The sequence below is a fragment of the Loxodonta africana genome, chromosome 1 (assembly GCF_030014295.1).
Source record: "Loxodonta africana isolate mLoxAfr1 chromosome 1, mLoxAfr1.hap2, whole genome shotgun sequence".
NCBI classification, from domain to species: domain Eukaryota; kingdom Metazoa; phylum Chordata; class Mammalia; order Proboscidea; family Elephantidae; genus Loxodonta; species Loxodonta africana.
This window is the reverse complement of record NC_087342.1, coordinates 222,144,904-222,167,744: the sequence shown is the minus strand read 5'-3', so window position 1 is coordinate 222,167,744 and position 22,841 is coordinate 222,144,904. Positions and strand designations below refer to the sequence as shown.

Below are 22,841 nucleotides of genomic sequence, written 5' to 3'. Positions count from 1 at the left end.
ATTTATTAGGAAGTCTTTGGCCACCACTGGGAGTGGCCATGTCATAGCAGCAGAGTCCAACAAGCAGATGAGTAAATGAAAGGCAAGGATGTTAGGACATTAAGTATATATTACTTGTTCATAAGATGAAGTATTAGCTAGAGCAGAAGATAGACTTGGATGAGAGCTGTTTTAATAAAGGGTGATCTTGTGTGCATATCTGTATTGTGTGTGTGGAATAATCAAAAACTAGTAGACAGAGAGGCTGAAGAAGAAGGAAAGGAAGGTGATTTTGAGGGCACCAGGCTCCTGAGGAGGTGAGGTGGAAGGGGAGGTCAAGAACACTGGTGGTGGGCATAGGTTTGCACCAGAAGATAGGTCTCCCTCTTTGAAACCAGAGGTGGAATAGTAAAAGTGGATGTGGGTGTACCTAAATTTGGGATACGGGGAGAGAGGAAGATGAGAGTCGGGTGAACTTGAATTTTAGGCAGTTTCCACCTAATGACTACAGGTTTCTTTAGCTTAAGACAATAGTCCTTGCATTGTTGAGCAAAAAGAATTTATGTTAGTGTAAGCATACTAAAAATCGGTAGTTAAGAAGTTCATTCACATTTTAAAATTTATCTACCTGGTCAAATTCCTAAATTTTATGCCAGATCCGTAGGCCATTGGAATTGTATAGACTTTGGCCCTCAAAGGCAACAATTTAAAGATACCTTTTCCAAAAACACTTTTATAAACAGTTATAAGATTATTTAAAATAGTGTAAGTTATCTTAATATTGATTACACTCTGTTTTCAAATTCTTGCATTTTCACATTTTTTCTCATTTTGGCAAATGGAATAGACTACTCTTGGTCCTATACTTATGATGTTTGGCTGTGAAATAGTGTGGCACTAAACGCTTGTTTTTTTAAACTCTTGTGAAAAAAAAATTCGTTTCTAAATAGACAATTTTTAGTGTTTCTATAAGTGGAGCTTCTCTTCTAAAGCCCAATGAGCAGTCCTTTCTCCATCTGCCAGCCTTAAATATATGGGGCCATTTTTATAGCTAACCAGGTTTGTTGGTTTTCCAGGGCTGCCATAACAAAATACCACAAATTGGGTGGCTTATAAGAACTGAAATTGATTGTTTCACAGTTCTGGAGGCTGGGCGTCCAAGATCAGAATGTCGGCCATGTTGCTTCCTTCAGAGCCTTTGAGGGAGAATCTGTTCCTTGCCTCTCTCCCAGCTTCTGGTAGCTCGAGGAGTTCCTTGGCGTACAGCTGCAGAGTCACACGATGTCTTCCCTCTGTCTTGTCTCTGTCTCTTCTCCTCTTTCCTGAAGACCCAGCTCATATAGAATTAGGACCCACTCTACTCCAGTAGGAACCCTGGTGGAGCAATGGTTAAGAGCTTGGCTACTAACCGAAAGGTCAGCAGTTCAAATCTACCAGCTGCTCCTTGGAAACCCTATTGGGCAGTTGTACTCTGTGCTGTAGGGTCAATGTGAGTTGAAATCGACTTGATGGCAACAGATTTGGTTTATTTTTGGGCTACTCCAGTATGAACTCATGTTAATCTAACTAATAACATCTTAAAGACCCTATTTCCAAAAAGGGTCCCATTCACAGGTACAGGGGCTAGATCTTAAGCATATATTATGGGGGGACACAATCCAATCCATAACACCAGGGTACACACTAAATATTTTAAATAGTGTCTTTGAGATGGCTTCAGGCATGATGTAAACATCTCATCACTTTTTAGAAGAACTGAAGGAAAAGCAAGCATCATAAAAATTTTATTTAGGTTCCATTAAAAACATATTTTAATACTGTTAGATTCATATACTCCTTTAAAAGGACCGCTTAACTTTATTTTTTTAAAAATCCATGATAATGATGACTTTGGTTGACATCTTCATAGTCGTAAAATAGATCTTTAGTGGTTGCTTTCATTTTCCTCAGTTGTCTTTCCACTGACAGTGCTAAAAAAATAACATGGGAACACTTTCTGGATTGAATTTCACTCCTATCTATTTCCTTGTACACATTTTGGTGGGATTATTGGTGTACTAAATGAAGGCCCTGGGTGGGGCAAATGGTGAAGGGCTCAACTGCTAGCCACTGGTTGGCAGTTGGAGCCCACTCAAAGGCACCTCGGAAGACAGGCCTGGCAATCTGCTCCAGAGAGGTCACAGCCTTGAAATCGTATGGAGCAGTTCTACTGTGCACACACGGGGTTGCCATGAGTTGGAATCGACTTGATGGCAACTAACAACAACGTTAATGAACTAAGATAAGAAGATAAAGGAGACAAGAGGGGAAAGGTAAATGTACTAATTCACAACAGAAATTATTCTTTAGTTGCTTTTCTGAAGCTACTTTAATTGTTAATGCTAAGCGTACTGATAAGCTATTTATTTCCAAATATATAGTAAAAGACTAGAAGGGAAAGACACCATTTCAAAACGAATAGCATTTACTGATTTATTAATAGTCAGTAACCAGTTGCTGTAGACTCCAACTCATGTGCTGCAGATGATTCGTGCACTCACCTGCAAATCAAAAGACTGGAGGTTTGAGTCCACCAGAGGTGCCTCGGAAGAAAGGCCTGGCAATTTCTTCTAAAAAATCAGCCACTGAAAAGCCTATGGAGTACAGCCGTACTCTGACACACATTGGGCCACCAATTTAATAGAATGTATTAATTTATTGATAACATGGATATAACATACAAAGTTAATGATGCAGAGTAAACATTTGTAAAAGTTCTGTCTATTATAAATACATTTTATTTATTCATGCATTCATTCATCAAATATATTTTAGTGCTTTTTACATGCCAGGCAATATTCTGGGTGTTGAGAATGTAACAGTGAACGAAACAGAAAAAATTATCCCTGTATTATGGAGTTTGTATTCCAATGGTGCAGACAGTCAGTAAGGAAGATGAGTCAGTTGTGTGTAACACTGTGGGGGCAAGGGCAGAGGAGAGATTATTGCCATCATCCAGGCAGGAGAACGGTGAGTTGGACCAGGGTGGTAGCAGTGGAGGTGGTGAGAAGTGGTTAGATTCTGGATGAATTCTGAAAATAAAGACAGCAAGACTTGTTGATGGATCAGATACGAGGTGTGTGCAAAAGAGAGGAGTCAAGGATAACCCCAACTTTGTACTGGGTAAATAACTTGGACACTTTAGTCAGCTTTTACATTATATAGTGAAAATAATTGTATAACATGTGAAAGTTGCTAAAAGCAGTATTTTCCTAGCAGATTTAAAGTTGGGCTGGATGGCAGTTATTACCAAGGTTACCTTTGGGATGTTTATTCTCAATTGGATTAATTAAGGAAGTGGAAATAATTATGCTTCCTGTCACAGGAAACAACAGGGAACAGGAACTGTCTTCCCACCTGCCAAACAGTGGTGGGAAATAATCACAGTAGTGCTTTTATAAAGGAGGTGAAAGAGAAGCAGGTTACCCGTACGATTTGAAAATAACGCCATCTTGTTTCTGGAGATATGTAGGATATCTAATTTTCTTAATAAAATGACAAAACATTTTAGACATGAATTAATTTTGTTGGCTACTAACAGTGGTTATAATCATGATTTTATTCATCTGGTCCCAGATGACTTTGGCATTTTTAAGCATTTTGTGTGGTGGCCTCTTGACCAACCTTTGGTGGTGTTCCACATCTGCTGGTTAACCTCTCTTCCCTTCCCACTCCGCTTTATTCCTGTTGTTTAGCTTGTGGCTCTCACCCATCAGATAACCATCAGAGCATGCAGAAACTCTGGATTGTTCTGGGGTGGGATTTTTCTCCATTTACTATCTCACAGCCAGTGGAATATTACCCACTTGAAATTTGTATAAACCAGAAGCGGTGATTTTTCTGGTTCTAGAAGGGATGAGCCGTTCTGTTTCAGAGGTTTTGAGGATGATAGTTTCTAACATATTTCCTCGAGGACCAGCTCTTGCTTTAGAACCTCCCTACACACTGCCCAGAAAGCAAGGTTGTGAATGTCTCAGGTCATGATTGTGCCTCGTGTCCAGCAAACCTGACTGTACTCAGCGGTGTGTGTGTCTAGGCTGGAGTGAATAGTTATCTATGGCATGTACTTTTCCTTTATGCCTTTAGTTCAACTATGACCATCACTAGGTATCCAGCCATCATATGTTTAAAACTCTAAGGTATGTGTTTAGTACCATATTTCACATAAACGATGAACGTTATAAGTTTTTTGCCATCTTTTCATGAATAAAAATATGAAAACAGGTGGTGGGTAAGGGTTAAATATGTACTGGTGCTTATAGACCAGGAAAAAATGACACAAATTATTCACACACATAAAATCTTAGAGAATAGGTTATTTCCCCAAAATATAGGAAATGGTCAATAAAAATCATATGAGAGAGAGCTGTGCTTTCCCAGATATCATAAAGTTCAAAAAGAAACGTTTGATATCCTGTAAGGATTAAGAGAAAGGAAATGAATCCCCTTACACCTGTATTCAAGGGGCTGCTGTGGCAAAAATACTGGCGGAGCGGGGGAGATGGAATAGAGAATAGCATTGTGTGGGGTCTGTTCCATGCATGTGTTAGCTCCCAAAAAGGATGTAGCGAGGCAATGCCAAGCCCTCAACACCTGAACCCCTGGCTGTCAAGTCAATTCTGACTCATAGTAACCCTATAGGACAGAGTAGAACTGCCCCATAGGGTTTTCAAGGCTGTAATCTTTAAAGAAGCAGACTGCCACATCTTTTTCCCATGGAGCGGCTGATGGGCTCGAACCACTGACCTTTCCGTTAGCAGCTGTGCTGCTTAACCACTGCACCACCAGGGCTCTTTCCTCAGCATCTGGTGTATATGCATTTTCTCTGTGCTTCTAGAGTCATAGAGACAAGGGGGACTGTCTTAGAGTCAGACTTTTGGGTTTAAACCTATTTGGAGGGGAGATTTTAGAGGAGGGTAGAGTACCTCTTTCTGTTCTCATTCGTTCCCATCTCTCTCTCCCCTCACCCAGACAGGAGGTTCCATTCTTTGAACCACTTCAGAAAAGCATGAATGTGTTTTTATTCTACTCTTTACCCCTTGTTTTGAATTGATTCTGACCCATGGTGAAATCATGTGCTGCAGAATAGGACTGCTTCACAGGGTTTTCTTGTCTGTGATCTTTATGGAAGCAGTTTGCCAGGCTTTTCTTCCACGGAGCCACTGGGTGAGTTTGAATTGCCAACCTTTAGGTGGCAGCCAATCGCAATGACTTGTGCTACCCAGGCTCCTTGACATTAGTAGTCAAGAACAAACTGTTTGCATCACCTAGGGACTTTATTCCACTGTAGAATGCACTAACTGCAGCTGGTAGGGCTAAGGAAGAATATAATTTTCCAAGATACTTGTATAAAAAAAATTTATTATAATCTTCCATTAATTAAAAAAAAGAGAATTGTAGTGTGGAAAAGTGCTTGATAGATTTCTGTCTAGTGCTTGAAGCCGCACATTGGAGTGCAATAGGAACAATTACATTATCTTTATTTTCCATCAAGTTGGTCTCTCATAGATCCCCCTCCTTTCTACCTCTTCCTTTTGGCTGCCAGCACCATGAACTGAACCCTATCAAAGTAATCAGATGGGCCCCATTTTAAGTATTTATATATGAAACAGGAGAAGCATTATAGCTGAAAGGTTTTCTATTAAAACTTTGTTGTTCCTAGAAATCAATGTCCAGGGTGAGGCAGTCACAGTAGTGAAGGTTTCTACTGGTTTATGGTTTGTTATAGATAAACTAATACCTTATGCAGAACAGAACAGCAGAAGTCCTCTAGCATTTGCTAAGAATGTTGGTGTGGTTTTTTGATAAATAGAGGTGTTTTATTGGTTTCGCACAATGTCTACATTATATGCAATTGGATAGAGCGTATAGAATTATAAAGATCAGTTCCTAATACTTATTTTTGCCAGCTCTTTGTGGTAAGAGATTTATTGTTTCCCTCTTTTACTGGCTGAGATATTAAATAATTGATTATATATTGCTCGGTTCTATAATTCAGTGTGTTAAAAATATTATGGCTGCATTTTATAAGCTGAGTTGACATGAATATTTTTATTTTGAAATGTAATGTTTTTCTCCAAATTCTACTTAGACACTAATAGCCATCAGACTATAGTTTTTGACTTTGTGTAGAAACTGGTAGTAATAGTGTGTTTCCCTCTGTAAGAAATATTATTAGAAACATTTTTTTTCCTTTTTTTTATTGTGCTTTAAGTGAAAGTTTACAATTCAAGTCAGTTTCTCACACAAAAACTTATGCACGCATTGTTATGTGACCCTAGTTGGTCTTCCTATGACAGCACACTCCTGCTCTCCACCCTGTATTTCGTATGTCCACTCAACCAGCTCCTGTCCTCGTCTACCTTCTCATCTTCCCTCCAGACAGGAACTGCCCACATAGTCTCATGTGTCTACTTGAGCTAAGAAGTACACTCCTCACCAGTATCATTTTGTGTCTTATAGTCCAACAGTCTAATCTTTGTCTGAAGAGTTGGCCTCGGGAATGGTTTTAGTTCAGGACTAACAGAGAGTCCAGGAGTCCTGTCCTCTGGGGTTGCTCCAGTCTCAGTCAGACCGTTAAGCCTGGTCTTTTTACTAGAAGTTGAGGTCTGCATCCCACTTTTCTCCTGCTCCATCAGGGATTCTCTGTTTTGTTCCCTGTCAGGGCATAGATTGGTGGTGGCTGGACACCATCTAGTTCTTCCAGTCTCAAGCTGATGGAGTCTCTGGTTTATGTGGCCCTTTTTGTTTCATGGGCTCATATTTTCCTAGTGTCTTTGATGTTCTTCATTCTTTTTTACTCCAGGTGGGTTGAGACCAATTGCTGCCTCTTAAATAGCTGCTTGCTAACTTTTAAGACTCCAGGTGTCACTCACCAAAGTGGGATGCAGAACATTTTTTTAATACTTTGTTATGCCAGTTGACCTAGATGTTCCCTGAAATCATGGTCCCCAGACGCCGCCCCTGCTACTCTGTCCCTCGAAGTGTATTAGAAACAATTTTTGCATCATGATGTTATTTGTGCATTTCTAAGATTCCAAAAGATATTTTTAAATAAGCTTCACATGTCCCTGTTGAATGTGCTTCATTTGGTATCTACACATTTACAGCCAAGCAGTGCTAAGCACTGGGTCATATATTAGGTATGTAAAGATAATCCAACTTCGTCCTTGTCCTCAAGAAACCCTATGATCTGAGTGCCTGGAAACACGGATTTGTAAATAACTATCTATATTGCAAGATGATCATACAATCTGGATGATTAACATAGAAGGGCAGAAGAAGAGATTAATTTGAGTTAGAGAATTGAAAAAGATTGCATATGAACTGAAACTGGGCATTTGCCAAGTGGAGAAAAAAAGAGAGTGAGGGTATTTGTCATGGATTGGATTATGTTCCCCCCAAAATGTGTGTATTAACTTGGTTAGGCCATGATTCCCAGTATTCCGTGGTTGTCCTCCATTTTGTGATTATAATTTTACGTTAAAGAGAATTAGGGTGGGATCGTAACACCCTTACTATGGTCACATTCCTGATCCAGTGTAAAGGGAGTTTCCCCGGGGTGTGGCCTGCACCACCTTTTACCTTACCAAAAACCAAACCAAACCCAGTGCCGTCTAGTTGATTCTGACTCATAGTGACCCTACAGGACAGAGTAGAACTGCTCCATAGAGTTTCCAAGGAGTGCCTGGCAGATTCAAACTGCCAGCCCTTTGGTTAGCAGCTGTAGCAGTTAACCACTAAGCCACCAGGGTTTCCTACCTTTTACCTTACAAGAGATGAAAGTTAAGCTAGCAGAGAGCTGGGGACCTCATACCACTAAGAAAGCAGTGCCGGGAGCAGAGCACGTTCCTTGGACCTGAGGTTCCTGTGCTGAGATGCTCCCAGAGCACAGAAAGATTGATGCATCACAAAGACTATCCTCCAGAGTCAACAGAGAAAGAAAGCCTTCCCCTGGAGCCGGCGCCCTGAATTTGGACTACTGTACCGTGAGAGAATAAACGTCTCTTTGTTAAAGCCATCCACTTGTGGTATTTCTGTTGTAGCAGCACTAGATTACTGAAACAGAATTTGGTACCGAGAGAGTGGGGTGCTGCTCTAACAGATACCTAGAATGTAGAAGTGGTTTTGAAACTGTGAATGGATAATTGAGCAGAAGTGACAGAGGTTCAGCGGCAGCAGAGAACTGGCAGTAGCAGAAAACCTGTAGTGGCAGAGAAGCAGCAGCGACAGAGAACCAGCAGCGGCAGAACCATGAAACTAGCGCGAGATGGTGCCGGAGCTGACCCATGGAGCGAGACAGCTGAGTGCCTGTGCACAGGAGTCATCCTGGCAGAGAGGGGGTACCTCCAGGCACTTATTGGTGGAGCCACAGAGCTCTGGAACACTTGCCCCAGCAGGGCAGATGCAGTCATGAGGCCCAAGGAGCTGAGAGGCCAAGAAACCAGGAAACAGAAGCTGAAGAGACAACACAAGAAGCTGAGCTGCCTCAGTCTCAGAAGTTATGGCCATGACCTCAGGTGTTTCAAAGGGTGGAGCCGTGGCAGCTGGTGTTTGTAAAGGTAGAGTTGCCACTCAGGTAGACTAGGAAAATGGTGCATCTAAAGCCAAGGGAGCAGAGTTGCTGTCCCAGTGGGCCTGGAAGGTGGAGAGCTGAAGCCCAGGGCCAAGAGGCCTCCACTCAATCTGGAGAGTGTGGCCAATACTTAGAGTCTGGAGGGGATGGCCATTGTGTAAATTGTCTCAGAGAACAAAGGATTATTTTCAAAGCCTTGAGGGCTAATGTAATGTGTTCTGCTAACTTGCTTGGTGCCTGTTATCCCTTCTTTGCCTCCAGTTTCTCCCATTTGTAATGGAAATGTCTAGCTTGTGCCTGTTCTGCCATTGTACCTTTGGAAGTGGATAACTTGTATTCTAGATTTCACAGATGAAGAGGAACTTTTGGATTTTGGGCTTAGAGTTAAGACTTTTGCTATGAGATGATGGGGTGAATATGTTTTGCATGTTGCAAGAATGTGATTTTTGGGGGACCAAACGGTGGAATGTCATGGATTAGACTATATCCCCCGCAAAATGTGTGTATTAACTTGATTAGGCCATCATTCCTGTCATTCTGTGGTTGTCCTCCATTTTGTGATTGTAATTTTATGTTAAAGAGGATTAGGGCGGGATTGTGACACCCTTACCAGGTCACAGCCCTGATCCAATGTAAAGGGAGTTTCTCTGGGGTGTGGCCTGCACAACCTTTTATCTCTTAAGAGTTAAAAGGAAAGGGAAGCTAGCAGAGTGTGGGAACCTCATACCACCAAGAAAGCAGCACTGGGAGCAGAGTGCATCCTTTGGACCCGAGGTTCCTGTGCTGAGATGCTCCCAGACCAGGGGAAGACTGATGGATCACAAAGACCTACCTCCAGAGTTGACAGAGAGAGAAAGCCTTCCCCTGGAGCCAGCGCCCTGAATTTGGGCTTCTAACCTACGGCACTGTGAGAGAATAAACTTCGCTTTGTAAAAAGCCATCCACTTGTGGTATTTCTGTTACAGCAGCACTAGATGACTAAAACAGTATTCTAGGTATATGTGTTCTGAAAATAAAAACCACCTAATGTTCTTTTCCATGTACAGACTATAAAGTTCATCCATTTATTCAAAAAGTATTTAATGAACAAGACAAGCATGTACTTACTATGTCTGTATTATAGTCTATGGACTGCCTAGAACCTAGAGAACATTTTTCATCACCCCTCACGTACATACCACAGTTCAAGAGCCATCAGTATGGGCGTAGGGCCTACAAAAAAAATTTTTTTTTAACAACTGCATACATTCATTCAGTCAATCAACGATATTTATTGAGTGCCTGCTATGACTACTCACCCATGTTTAGGAGAGGATACTACCTGGAAGGAAAAATTCAAGATTTATATTGCCTCTGCAGTCAAAATTTTATAAAGCACAAAGGGCTCAGGAATGAGATTGTCAATAGGCAAGAGTTAGGAAGAAAGGAGGGAAATAAAGAGAAGAGACCTGTGAACCAACCAGGCTGGTCAAAAAGGTTTGGGGAGGAAAAAATCAAGGAGAGGATGGTGTTAACAATGCCCAAAGTGGAGAAGCCAATGGACTTCTGAATAGGTCTGAGTCACTGTTGAGCTGAAGGCTGGTTCCATGAGCATCAGGGAGGGAGCAGCTCGAGGGCAACAGGAAACGTGTGACACTCGAAATACAGGAGGAGAAAAATGAGAGGCAGAAATGGGGTCAAGAGAAAATATTCTTCAAACCAGCACAGACCTGTGTATGTTTAAAGGCAGAATGCATGTATGCATGTGTTTTATAATTTTATGGTGTCATATTTCTTGGAATTTTTATTATTTCATGAGAAATTTACTGCTTTATTTTCCTTTAGATATCTAGTTTAAACAATATATGGAAACGTACATTTGTTTTTGTTAACTGAATATATCAAATCCGTTTGAGATTTTTCCTCATTATGTCACATTATTTGTTATTAGGATTATAAATAAGCATTTTGCATGATAAATCGACCGTAGCTTGAATGATTCTGTATAGTTAATACAAGAAACTTGATTCTTAACACACCAAAGAGTTTAACACTCCCTTTATTCTGAATAATTTCACTTACATTCATGGAATATAAACTCATTATTACATTTTTGCAATTTCAGTAATACAAACCGAAAACCAAACACACCGTCAAGTCGATTCTGACTCATAGCGACCCTACAGGACAAAGTAAAACTGCCCCATAGAGTTTCCAAGGAGTGTCTGGTGGATTCGAACTGCTGACCTTTTGGTTAGCAGCCATAGCACTTAAGCACTACACCACCAGGGTTTCCAATTTCAGTAATATACATTAAAAATCAGCCACTCATCTGTCAGTTTGTTTTATTGGGGTGACTTGAGTGTTACTGTGGTGTTGGAAGCTATGACACTGGTATTTCAGATACCAGCAGGGTCATGCTTAGTGTACACGTTTCAGCGGGGCTTCCAGGCAAAGGACCTGGCAATCTACTTATAAAATAATTGGCTGGTGAAAACCTTATAAATAGCAGTGGAACATTGGCTGATACAGTGCCAGAAGAAGAGCCCTTCAGGTTGGAAGGCACTCAAAATACTCCTCAAAGTAGAGTTCACCTTAATGATGTGGATGCAATCAAGCTTTCAGAAACTGCACTTGCTAATGTAGCACAACTCAAAATGAGAAGAAACAGCTGCAACCATCCATTAATAATCAGAATGTGAGGTGCACAAAGTATGAATCTAGGAAAATTGGAAGTTGTCAAAATGAAAAAGAACACAAAAAGATCAATATCCTAGGCATTAGTGAGCTGAAAGTGTTGAAAAACAAGGATGTAACTTTGAGTACTAAGTTGCACTTGACCCAAGCCATGGTATTTTCAATCACCTCAGATGCATTCAAAAGCTGGAAATGAATTAAGAAGAACTAAGAAGAAGAATAGATGCCTTTGAAATATGGTATTGACGAAGAAAATTGAATATACCATAGTCTGCCAGAAGAACAAATACATCTTGGAAATAGTACAGCCAGAATGCTCCTTAGAAGTAAGGATGGCGAGACATGGTCTCATGTACTTTGGAAATGTTATCAGGAGAGACCAGTCCCTGGAGAAGGACATCATACTTGGTAAAGTGGAGGGGCAACAAAAAGAGGAAGACCTCAATAAGATAGGTTGATACAGTGGCCGCAACAATGGGCTCAACCATAGCAAAGATTGTGAGGGTGGCTTGGGACAAGACAGTGTTTCATGCAGTTGTACATAGGGTTGCTGTGATTTGGAACTGACCCAACAGCACCTAACAACAACAGTGAACTGAAATGGACTGGTATTGGCTATTTTGAATGGGATATTGATATAGACCTGCTATGCCAGGAATGATGAACTGAAGAGGAATGCCATCACATTCATCATCAAAAAGAACATTTCAAGATCCACCCTGAAGTACAATGCTGTCAGTAATAGGGTAATATCCATAAACCTACAAGGAAGACAAGTTAATATGACTATTATTCAAATTTATACACCAACCACTAAGAACAAAGATGAAGAAATTGAATGTTTTTACCAACTTCTGCAGTCTGAAATTGATCGGATGTACAATCAGGATGCATTGATAATTACTGGTGATTGGAATTCAAAAGTTGGAAACAAAGAAGAAGGATTGGTAGTTGAAAAATAGGACCTTAGGGATAGAAATGATACTGGAGATCACATGATAGAATTTTGCAAAACCAACGATTTCTTCATTTGCAAATACCTTTTTTTCACCAACATAAAAGGTGACTATTCACGTGGACTTTGCCAGATGAAACGCACAGGAATCAAATCGACTACATCTGTGGAAAGAGATGATGGAAAAGCTCAGTATCATCAGTCAGAACAAGGCCAGAGGCCGACTATGGAACAGACCATCAATTGCTCATTTGCAAGTTCACATTGAAGCTGAAGAAAACTCAAACAAGTTCACAAGAGCCAAAGTACAAACTTGAGTATATCCTACCTGAATTTAGAGACCATCTCAAGAATAGATTTGTTGCAATTAATACTAATGACCAAAGACCAGACAAGTTGTGGAATGACATCAAGGGCATCATACATGAAGAGAGCAAAAGGTCATTAAACACATGAAAAAATGAAAAGACATAAATGAATGTCGAAAGAGACTCTGAAACTTGCTCTTGAATGTAGAGCAGCTAAAGCAAAAGGAGAAATGATGAAGTAGAAGAGCCAAAGAGAGTATTTCAAAGGGCAGCCTGAGAAGACAAAGTATTAAAATGAAATGCTGAAAGACCTGGAGTTAGAAAACAAAAACAGAAGAACATGCTGGGCATTTCTCAAGCTGAAAAAACTGAAGAAAATATTCAAGCCTTGAGTTGAAGGATTCTATGGGCAAAATATTGAATGACGTAGGAAGCACCAAAAGAAGATGAAAGGAATACACAGTCACTGTACCAAAAAGAATTGTTCGACGTTCAGTCATTTCAGGAGGTAGCATATGATCAAGAACTAATGATATTGAAGGAAGAAGTCAGGGATGCACTGAAGGCATTGGCGAAAAACAAAGCTCCAGAAATTAATGCAATGCCAAGTGAGGTGTTTCAACAAACTGATGCGACCCTGGAAACACTCAATCATCTATGCAAAGAAATTTGAAAGACAGCTCCTTGGCCAGCGAACTCGAAGAGTATTTATGCCCATTCCAAAGAAAAGTGATTCAACTGAATACAGAAATTATTGAATGATATCATTAATATCATACGTAAGTAAAATTTTGCTGAATATAATTCAAAAAAGGTTGCAGCAGTACATCAACAGGGAACTGCCATAAATTCAAGCCAGATTCAGAAGGGGACATGGGATGAGGGATATCATTACTAATGTCAGATGGATCTTGGCTGTAAGCAGAAAATACCAGAAAGATGCTTACCTGTGTTTTATTGACTGTGCAAAGTCACCTGACTGTGTGAATCATAACAAATTATGATTGTTACGTGAAGAATGGGAATTCCAGAACTCTTAATTGTGCTCATGCTGTACCTGTACATAGATGAAGAGGCAGTTGTTCAAACAGAACGAGGGAATACTGTGTGCTTTAAAACCAGGAAAAGTGTGCATCAGGGTTGTATCCTTTCACCATAGTTAACCTTTCAAGACCCATTTATCTTCTGTTTCGAAGTTTCTTGTTGATACCTTGTGAGTTCATTAATGGAAGCATGCTGAGTCATTGAGGATATTTAAATTTGGGGTTGGTATGGAGGCCTGGCGGAGCAGTGGTCAAGAGCTTGGCTGCTAACCAAAAGTCAGCAGTTTGAATCCACCAGCCACTCCTTGGAAACACGGTAAGGCTATTCTACTCTGTCCTATAGGTTCGCTGTGACTCAGAATCAACTCAACGGCAACAGATTCTTTTTTGGGTGGGGGGAATATGGATTTTGAGAAATATTATGTGAGAATACATGTTACTTTCAAACTCAGGCAGGACATTGGCACCATGATTTGTGTACTCTGACTGGTCCCCCGGTAGTGGGTGGCAGGATTTACTATGGAGCACCTTCCATTTGGGTACCTTGGGCACCTATGATTTTCCAAATATCACGCATACACATGCATACACACACACACAAGCAAATAACAACAATAACAACAACAACAACAAAAAACCAGGGCTCCCTATCACTTCAAAAAAAATAATAATCCTTTGCCATCGAGTCTGTTCTGACTCATAGAGACCCTATAGCAACCCCATAGGACAGAGTAGAACTGCCCCATAGGGTTTCCAAGGAGCTGCTGGTGGATTGGAACTGCCGGCCTTTTGGTTAGCAGTCTAACTATTAAGAACTGCACTACCAGGGCTCCAACTATCACATAAAAAATAAATGTGGTTACAAGGCTTGTCTAGCTGTACAAAAGTCAAAAGAGACAAAGTTTTACCCAATTATACTTCCTGGATGCCCTATCTCACATTTAAGCCTGATACCCCAGCTATTTCGTGCCAACAAACATTTCTTACATTTTTTACCTTCATGCAATCCCCACTGTAGGGCAGCAAATACTTTTCTTGGAAAAAGTAGTAGTCCAAGAAACCTGAGAGGTGGAAAAAAAGTGGATGGACAACCATATATCCCACAAATCTTGAAAGGGTTATTTAATCTGTATGCTGAGTAAATAATCTGAGAAGCTGGACTATATAAAGAAGAAAGTGACATTACAATTGGAGGAAGACATTAACAACCTGCAATATGCACATGACACAACCTTGCTTGCTGAAAGTGAAGAGGACTTGAAACACTTACTGACGAAGGTCAAAGACTACAGCCTTCAGTGTGGATTACACATAAAGAAAACAAAAATGCTCACAACTGGACCAATAAGCAACATCACGATAAACGGAGAAAAGATTTAAGTTGTCAAGAATTTAATTTTACTTGGATCCACAATCAACACCCATAGAAGCAGCAGTGAAGAAATCAAATGATATATTGCATTGGGCAAATGTGCTGCAAAAGACCTCTTTAAAGTGTTAAAAAGAAAAGATGTCGCTTTGAGGACTAAGGTGCGCCTGACCCAAGCCATGATGTTTTCAATTGCATCATGTGCACATGAAAGCTGGACAATGAATAAGGAAGGTCAAAGAAGAATTGACGCCTTTGAATTGTGGTATTGACAAAGAATATTGAATATACCATGCACTGCCAGAAGAACAAACAAATCTGTCTTGGAAGAAGTACAACCAGAATTCTCCTTAGAAGCAATGTTGGCAAGACTTCTCACGTGCTTTGGACATGTTGTCAAGAAGGATCAGTCACTGCAGAAGGACATCATGCTTGGTAACATAGGGAGCCAGTGGAAAAGAGGAAGACCCTCAACGAAATGGACTGACACAGTGGCTGCAACAACGGGCTCAACCATAACAACGATTGTGAGCAGGACCAGGCAGTGTTTTGTTCTGTGGTTCAAAGGATTGCTATGAGTTGGAACTGGCTTGACGGTACCTAAAATAAAGGAAAAAGAAAAATTGAAAATGGAAACTGTCATTTTTGAACATGCATTTCACTCCAAGAGAACAAAATGTCTTCAGCTGTTCACTTTATAAAGAGAGAAAAATGCATTTAAATCTAGAACTGTACCTTTGAGGGGCTGTAATCCCTGCAGTCATAAGAGAAATATAAATTCTCCCTATCAAGGGTTAGAGAAAAAAAGTCATATTTCAATAAAAATCTGGTGATTAAACATCTCTAAATAGAACATATAAGTTTTAGGAGAGAGAGACAGGTTAAAGTTAGGAAGCCAGCATTAGGTCTTTAACATGATTCAGTGAGATTCAGAAACTATAGAGCTTAAACCCAGGTGATAAATGGAAAAAATTCTGATTCTGCAAAAATCTCTGGACACCTGCCCTTCATTAATCATCAAGATTAGTATAATCACTTTTTTACTTCATTCAGAGCAAAGATAGACCCTAATCCAATGTTTGATGAACCCAGTATAGTAGGTATTTCAGTGGCCATCATTTAAAAATAAATAAATAGGAGCCTCCATGAATTAAACTTTTGCTGTGGCTTGTTTTTCCAGTAGTTGGAATGGATTTGTACTAATCAGTCTGTACTCTTACGCTTTCGATCCTTTGGGTTCAATACCACACTTTCTCGCCAGGCTGTGAAACAGAACGTAGCCAGTGAACTCATCCAAAAACCAAAAAACCAAATCCAGTGCCATCGAGTTGATTCCAACTCATAGCGACCCTATAGGAAGATTAAACTAGCAGGCTTGGCCGTGGTTACACAGTGCCCCCACAGCAGGTCACTGAGCTAGCTAGGTTACCTTGGGGAGAGCATCCTATAGAAGTGCCATACCTTGTTAAACCCCAGCAATATGACATGCTCACAATGAAGTTGTCAGGCTGGTCCAGGTTTCTGAGGCACCTCCCACTCTCTCTTTGGGTGCCATCTTAATCCCTTTCTTATCCTTTAGGTTGATGGTGCCCTCTTTTCCTTCCCTCAGCGCATACCATGCCACCCTTTACAAAATCTGCTGTGTAGAAGGAAACTGGTATGCATGTTAATGAAAGCATTAAATCTGAGGTTTTTGGATATCAAGTTTTTATCTATTCATGGATTGTTTTTCTTCTTACAGTCGTCAAAGGGTCATGCCAATCACATTCAAAATACAGAATTAAGGTTTTAGAAAATTTTTCATACAAAATTCACCCCAGTGAGCAGCTAAGGCATGAGAGAGTGATGATAAAAGTATTTTCTGCATTTCTTCCTTTTTGATTTTTACAGCGGAAACCCCCGATGCTGGTAGATGATCTTTTTGAAGACATGAAAGATGGTGTGAAGCTGCTTGCTCTCCTGGAGGTCCTTTCTGGGGAGAAACTGGTAAGTTGTTGTTTTTTGTTTTTGTTTTTAGTGACCATCCTTATCAAATTATTCCTATTTGGAATTTGGGTGTTGTGGGGTTGAAAATATAAGGGATGCTGCCCAAGCCTAGTATCAGTCACTTCTGGGAGAAAAGAATAATTTTACTTTCTTGTCCCTGCACACCCCTAGTGGATTTAAAACATTATGTCTGATAACAGCAACCTTAGGAACAAGAATTAGAAACACAAAACCAAACAAGAAAAACTCCCCTGGTAACGTAACATGGCTAACCATTGCATTTGTGTATTACCCGGGAAAATTAGTTGCAAAACAGTCTATCTCATTGCAGTGTTTGCTTTCCATTTGGAAAGGATTATTGGTCCATATCTGTGTATTTATAGTTCTTTATTGAAAACTGAGCTTGAAGTCAGCCTGGTGGCCTTTTTCATGCTCTTATTGACATTCTCCGTCATCCATCCCTTGTAACAGCAACAGCCCATTCGGAGTCATCTGTTTTTATGTGCAGAGAGCCAGCAGAGTGAAAACAGCTGTGACAGTGAACTATAAAATACATTTTTCTTCATTACTTGAGGAATAAAATATTTATTTTTTTGCTTACTTACGCTCTCAACCAATGGAGTGGGGAGTTCATGAACAAATGCCCCAGCTTCTTGTTTTTAGGAGTGACAGTTCCAAGGCATATTTTGCACAGCCTTCATGGTGTTTCTCACGGACCTTCCAGCAAGAGTAGAGCCCCAGTTGCCCACAGTGGTAAACAGCTCAGTAGCATATCTTTTGGATTTTCTTCCTTTTCTGTCTCATTCCATGTTCATCCTCACTCCTGCTACCCGGGATTACTTACCCAACAAGCTACATGCGCTCAAGTGCTTGTGTCAGGCTCTGCTTTGGGGAAGCTCAGAGACTTACATGAACAGCCAACTTGGAAAATACAGGCATACACATGAGCTACATAAACTGGCTCAGCGTTAGGGTGTGGGAGTCATTGGGCTGAAATGTATACACCCTTGATTGCCTGATACAACTGCTTATGTTTATATATCCTACCGAACTAAGCTATTTACTTGAAGATTAAAGGTGCCTTCAGTACAACTTAAATGTGCATTTAAGAAGTGTATCATCTAAGTGACAGTATAACTTCTAAGTGACAGTATAACTAGGCCATTGTACTTGGCCTTAATAATATATAGAAATCTTCATGGGCATTTAATTGGCAAGCTAAATAAGTCTAGATAAAAAGTGTCTATTTGACGTAAGAGTCCTGCTTCTGTTTAAGTGTCCCACTAATTCAGGAAAAGTCAGAAGCATAGACCTACAAAGGCAGGAAGGATTTCAGAAACAACCCAGCATTCTCATTTAACACATGCGGAAATTGAGACACCGAAAGGCAATTTCCAGTTTAACAGTTGTTATTTATTTTCAAGATTCTATATTACATCAAATGAAATGATTCTGAAATTATAAATAAACCTCAGCAAAGGTTATTTAGATTTTTCACACATGTATGTTATGGTTCGTTGTTGTTAGGTGCCGTCAAGTCGATTCTGACTCGTAGTGACTCTGTGCACACCAGAACGAAACACTGCCCAGTCCTGTGCCCTCTTCACAATCCTTGTTATGCTTGAGCCCACTGTTGCAGCCAGTGTGTCAAGCCATCTCCTTGAGGGTCTTCCTCTTTTTCGCTGACCCTCTACTTTACCAAGCGTGATGTTCTTCTCCAGGGACTGATCCCTCCTGATAGCATGTCCAAAGTATGTGAGATGTAGTCTCACCATCCTTGCTTCTAAGGAGCATTCTGGTTGTACTTCTTCCAAGACAGATTTGTTTATTCTTTTGGCAGTCCATGGCATATTCAATATTCAATATCCTTCACCAACACTTCAATTCAAAGGCACTGATTCTTCATCCATCTTTCTTATTCTGTGTCCAGCTTTCAAATGTGTAAGAGGTGATCGAAAATACCATGGCTTGGGTCAGGCGCATCTTAGTCTTCAAGGTGACATTTTTGCTTTTCAACACTTCAAAGAGGTCTTCTGCAGTCAGTTTGCCCAGTGCAATGCCTGTTTTGATTTCTTGACTGCTGCATCCATGGGTGTTGAGAGTGGATCCAAGTAAAATGAAATCCTTGACAACTTCACTGTTTTCTCCATTTATCGTGCTTTTGCTTATTGGTGCAGTTGTTAGGATTTTTGTTTTCTTGATGTTAAGGTGTAATCCATACTGAAGGCTGTGGTCTTTGATCTTCATCAGTAAGAGCTTCACTTTCAGCGAGGAAGGTTGTGTCATCTGCATAATGCAGGTTGTTAATGAGTCTTCCTTGAATCCCGATGCCCCATTCTTCATATAGTCCCGCTTCTTGGATTATTTGCTCAGCATACAGATTGAATAGGTATGGTGAAAGGATACAACCCTGACGCACACCTTTCCTGACTTTAAACCACAAAATATCCCCTTGTTCTGTTGAATGACTGCCTTCTGATCTGCACACAGTTTCCTCATGAGCACAATTAAGTGTTCTGGAATTCCCATTTTTCAAAATGTTATCCATAATTTGTTATGATCCACACAGTCAAATGTCTTTGCATAGTCAATAAAACACAGGTAAACATCTTTCTGGTATTCTCTGTTTTCAGCCAAGATCCAATCTGACATCAGTAATGATATCCCTGGTTCCACATCCTCTTTTGAATCCAGCTTGAATTTCTGGCAGCTCCATGTGGATATACTGCTGCAGCCGCTTTGAATGATCTGCAGCAAAATTTTACTTGCATGTGATTTTAATGATATTGTTTGATAATCTCCACATTTGATTGGATCACCTTTCTTGGGAATAGGCATAAATATGGATCGCTTCCAGTCGGTTGGCCAGGTAGCTGGCATAGACGAGCAGGCACTTCCAGTGCTGCATCCCTTTGTTGAAACATTTCAGTTGGTATTCTGTCAATTCTTGGAGCCTTGTTTTTTGCCAGTGCCTTCAAATGCACCTTGGACTTCTTGCTTCAGTTCCTGGTTATATGTTACCTCCTGAAATGGTTGAAGATCAGCCAATTCTTTTTGGTATAGTGACTCTGTATTCCTTCCATCTTCTTTTGATGCTCCCTGCATCATTTAATATATTCCCCATAGAATTCTTCAATATCACCACTTGAGGCTTGGATTTTCTCTTCAGTTTTTTCAGCTTGAGAAATGCTGGGCATGTTCTTCCCTTTTGGTTTTCTGTCACCAAGTGTTTGCACATGTCATTATGATACTTTGTCTTCTCGAGCTGCCCTTTGAAATCTCCTGTTCAGCTCTTTTACTTCATCGTTTTTTCCTTTTGCTTTAGCTACTTGATGTTCAAGAGCACATTTTGGAGTCTCTTCTGACATCCACTTTAGTCTTTTCTTTCTTTCCTGTCTTTTTGATGACCTCTTGCTTTCTTCATATACGGTGTCCTTGATATCATTCCACAGCTTGTCTGGCCTTTGGTCATTAGTATTCAACACATCAAATGTATTCGTCAGATAGTCTCTAAATTCAGGTGGGATATACTCAAGAATGCTCCTTAGAAGCAAGGATGGTGAGACTACGTCTCACATACTCTGGACATTGTCAGGAGAGATCAGTCCCTGGAGAAGGACATCATTCTTGGTAAAGTAAAGGGTCAGTGAAAAAGAGGAAGACCCTCAACGAGATGGATTGATACAGTGGCTGCAACAATGGGCTCAAGCATAACAACGATTGTGGGCATGGCACAGGACCAGGTAATGTTTTGTTCTGTTGTACATGGGGTCGCTATGAGTCAGAACTGACTCGGCAGCATCTAACAATAACATACTCAAGGTCGTACTTTGACTCTTGTAGACTTGTTCTAATTTTCTTCACTTTCAACTTCTTGAACTTGCACACGAGCAATTGATGGTCTGTTCCGCAGTCATTATGGTTCAGGACCACAATAATAAAGCATTGTTTAAAGGGATGAATATCCTAGGCATGTCGTAGAGCTTTTCAAAGGGAGAATGTGAGCAAAAGTGTTTCCCTCCTATTGTTAGCACTTTCAGTTCTTCTATAATCATCTCACAGGGAGAACTCTATTAAAAACATTATACTTACCACCATGATTCACATAACCCAGAACCCTGGCTCTGACCAGGATCATCTAGGAAATATGGCCAGATGGCTTAGTTATCCCCTTTACTGCCAGAATCTCAGAGAAGGGTTTGATCTCAATATCCTAGTCCCCTTTAGTAGTCCATTGTGACTCTCGTCTATGATTTTATTTAAGGGTTTAGAGAATTTTTACTTTTAAAATTACTATTCTTGGATTTCTCTCCATCCACTGATTATTATTTTTGGAACATTTGCTCTTCAAATCCATCAGTGATTGCATACCTTTAAAACAAAAAACCACTGCTGTCATGTCCAACTCATAGCAACCCTAAAGGACTGGGTAGAACTGCACTACAGGGTTTCAAAGGCTGTGATGTTTATGGAAGCACAGAAGCATATGGCCACATCTTTCACCCACAGAGTGGCTGGTAGATTTGAACCTCTGACCTTTGAATTAACAACTAAGCGCTTAACCATTCTGCCACCAGGAATCCTTGACAAAAACAAAGATAAATGAGATATGGTCTGTGACCTCAAAGACCTTGCATTCTAATAGCGAAGATAATTCTATTAGTTAGGGCAGGTCAATGTGTGGAAAAATAGAGGCAAATATGCTATGGAACAAAATAGTAGAGATTTATATTTTGCTCACTTACCAGCACAAGTCTGAAGAAGATAAGTAGAGAGAAGATATTTGTACTACTAACCTCAGGTCTTAAAATGAAACTGTAATTTAAGATAGCATTGTACAAAGATAGTCAGACTGACAAATGCAACAGAGTCCATAAATAGACCAAGGTATATATGTAAAGGTGGATGTGAAATTGGGAGTGAGTGGTGGAGATGAGTGGGATGGTACAGAAAAATAGCGTATCCTAATAGAGAAAGATGAAAGTCAATTCTTACCACATGACATATAGAAAAATAAGATACATATGACCAAAAACCTAATGCCAAAAACAAACTTTTAGTAGAAAATATTAGTGAATATCTTTTAGAACTTGGGTAAAGGAAAATTATTCAGTAAGACACAAAAAATATAGACTATGAAATAAAAGATTGATACATTTAACTATATTAAAATTACAAATATTTAAAGACAGTAACAAAAGAAGCCACAAACTGGTTGAAAATATTAAAAATTCATGTTGTGAAAGGATTATATCAAGAATACATAAAGCACAGCCACAAAACATTAAGGATACAACTGACCCAATAGAAAAAGTAGGCAAGGGACTTGAACAGGTATTTCACAGAAGAAACATACATTCCCAATGAACAGATGAAGAGAGAAGTTCAGATAATTGTTGCTCAGAGCAATGCAGTGAAGACCACAATAAAAGACCATTTTATATACATTCAATTAATTTAAAAAAATCTGTCAGTATCAAGTGTTGAACAGGATATAAAGCTACAGGATTGTCTTTCCATTGCTGATAAGACTGAAAAGTTTGGCATTACTTCATAAATTCAAATGTCACTTTCTTTCTGACCCAGCAGTTCCATTCTTAGGTATAAAGAGAAACTCTTTATACTTGTACAGAATGTGAGATGTACACGAATGATCATATAAGCATAGGTCACAATAGCAAAAATCTGGAAATAACCCATATTCACATCAGAATGAGGGTAGATAAATGGCAAATTAATTAGCTATCAAAATTAATGAAATACAGTGACAGGCAGCAGTATGGATGAATCTTAGCAATATAATATATGAAAAAAGTGAGTCTCAAAGGATTAATACATAATGATACCTTATATAGAAAGTCAAAAACTAGAATACATACTTATTTTTAAAATGCATATAGATGAAGTGAAA

At 39.8% G+C, this 22,841-nt stretch overlaps 1 protein-coding gene across 11 annotated transcripts in view; it reads left to right on the top strand.

The window, feature by feature from the left end:
- The window catches only part of SYNE1 (spectrin repeat containing nuclear envelope protein 1), a 556,892-nt gene that overhangs the window by 107,040 nt on the left and 427,011 nt on the right, over positions 1-22,841 (top strand). For all 11 annotated transcript variants that reach the window (XR_010323142.1, XM_064292282.1, XM_064292277.1 and 8 more), the window contains exon 4: positions 16,835-16,930. Coding sequence is in view for 10 of the 11 variants with exons in the window: in XM_064292282.1 (XP_064148352.1) it covers positions 16,835-16,930 (96 nt within the window). In the remaining variant the exon portion in view is untranslated. The remainder of the gene's footprint in view (positions 1-16,834; positions 16,931-22,841) is intronic.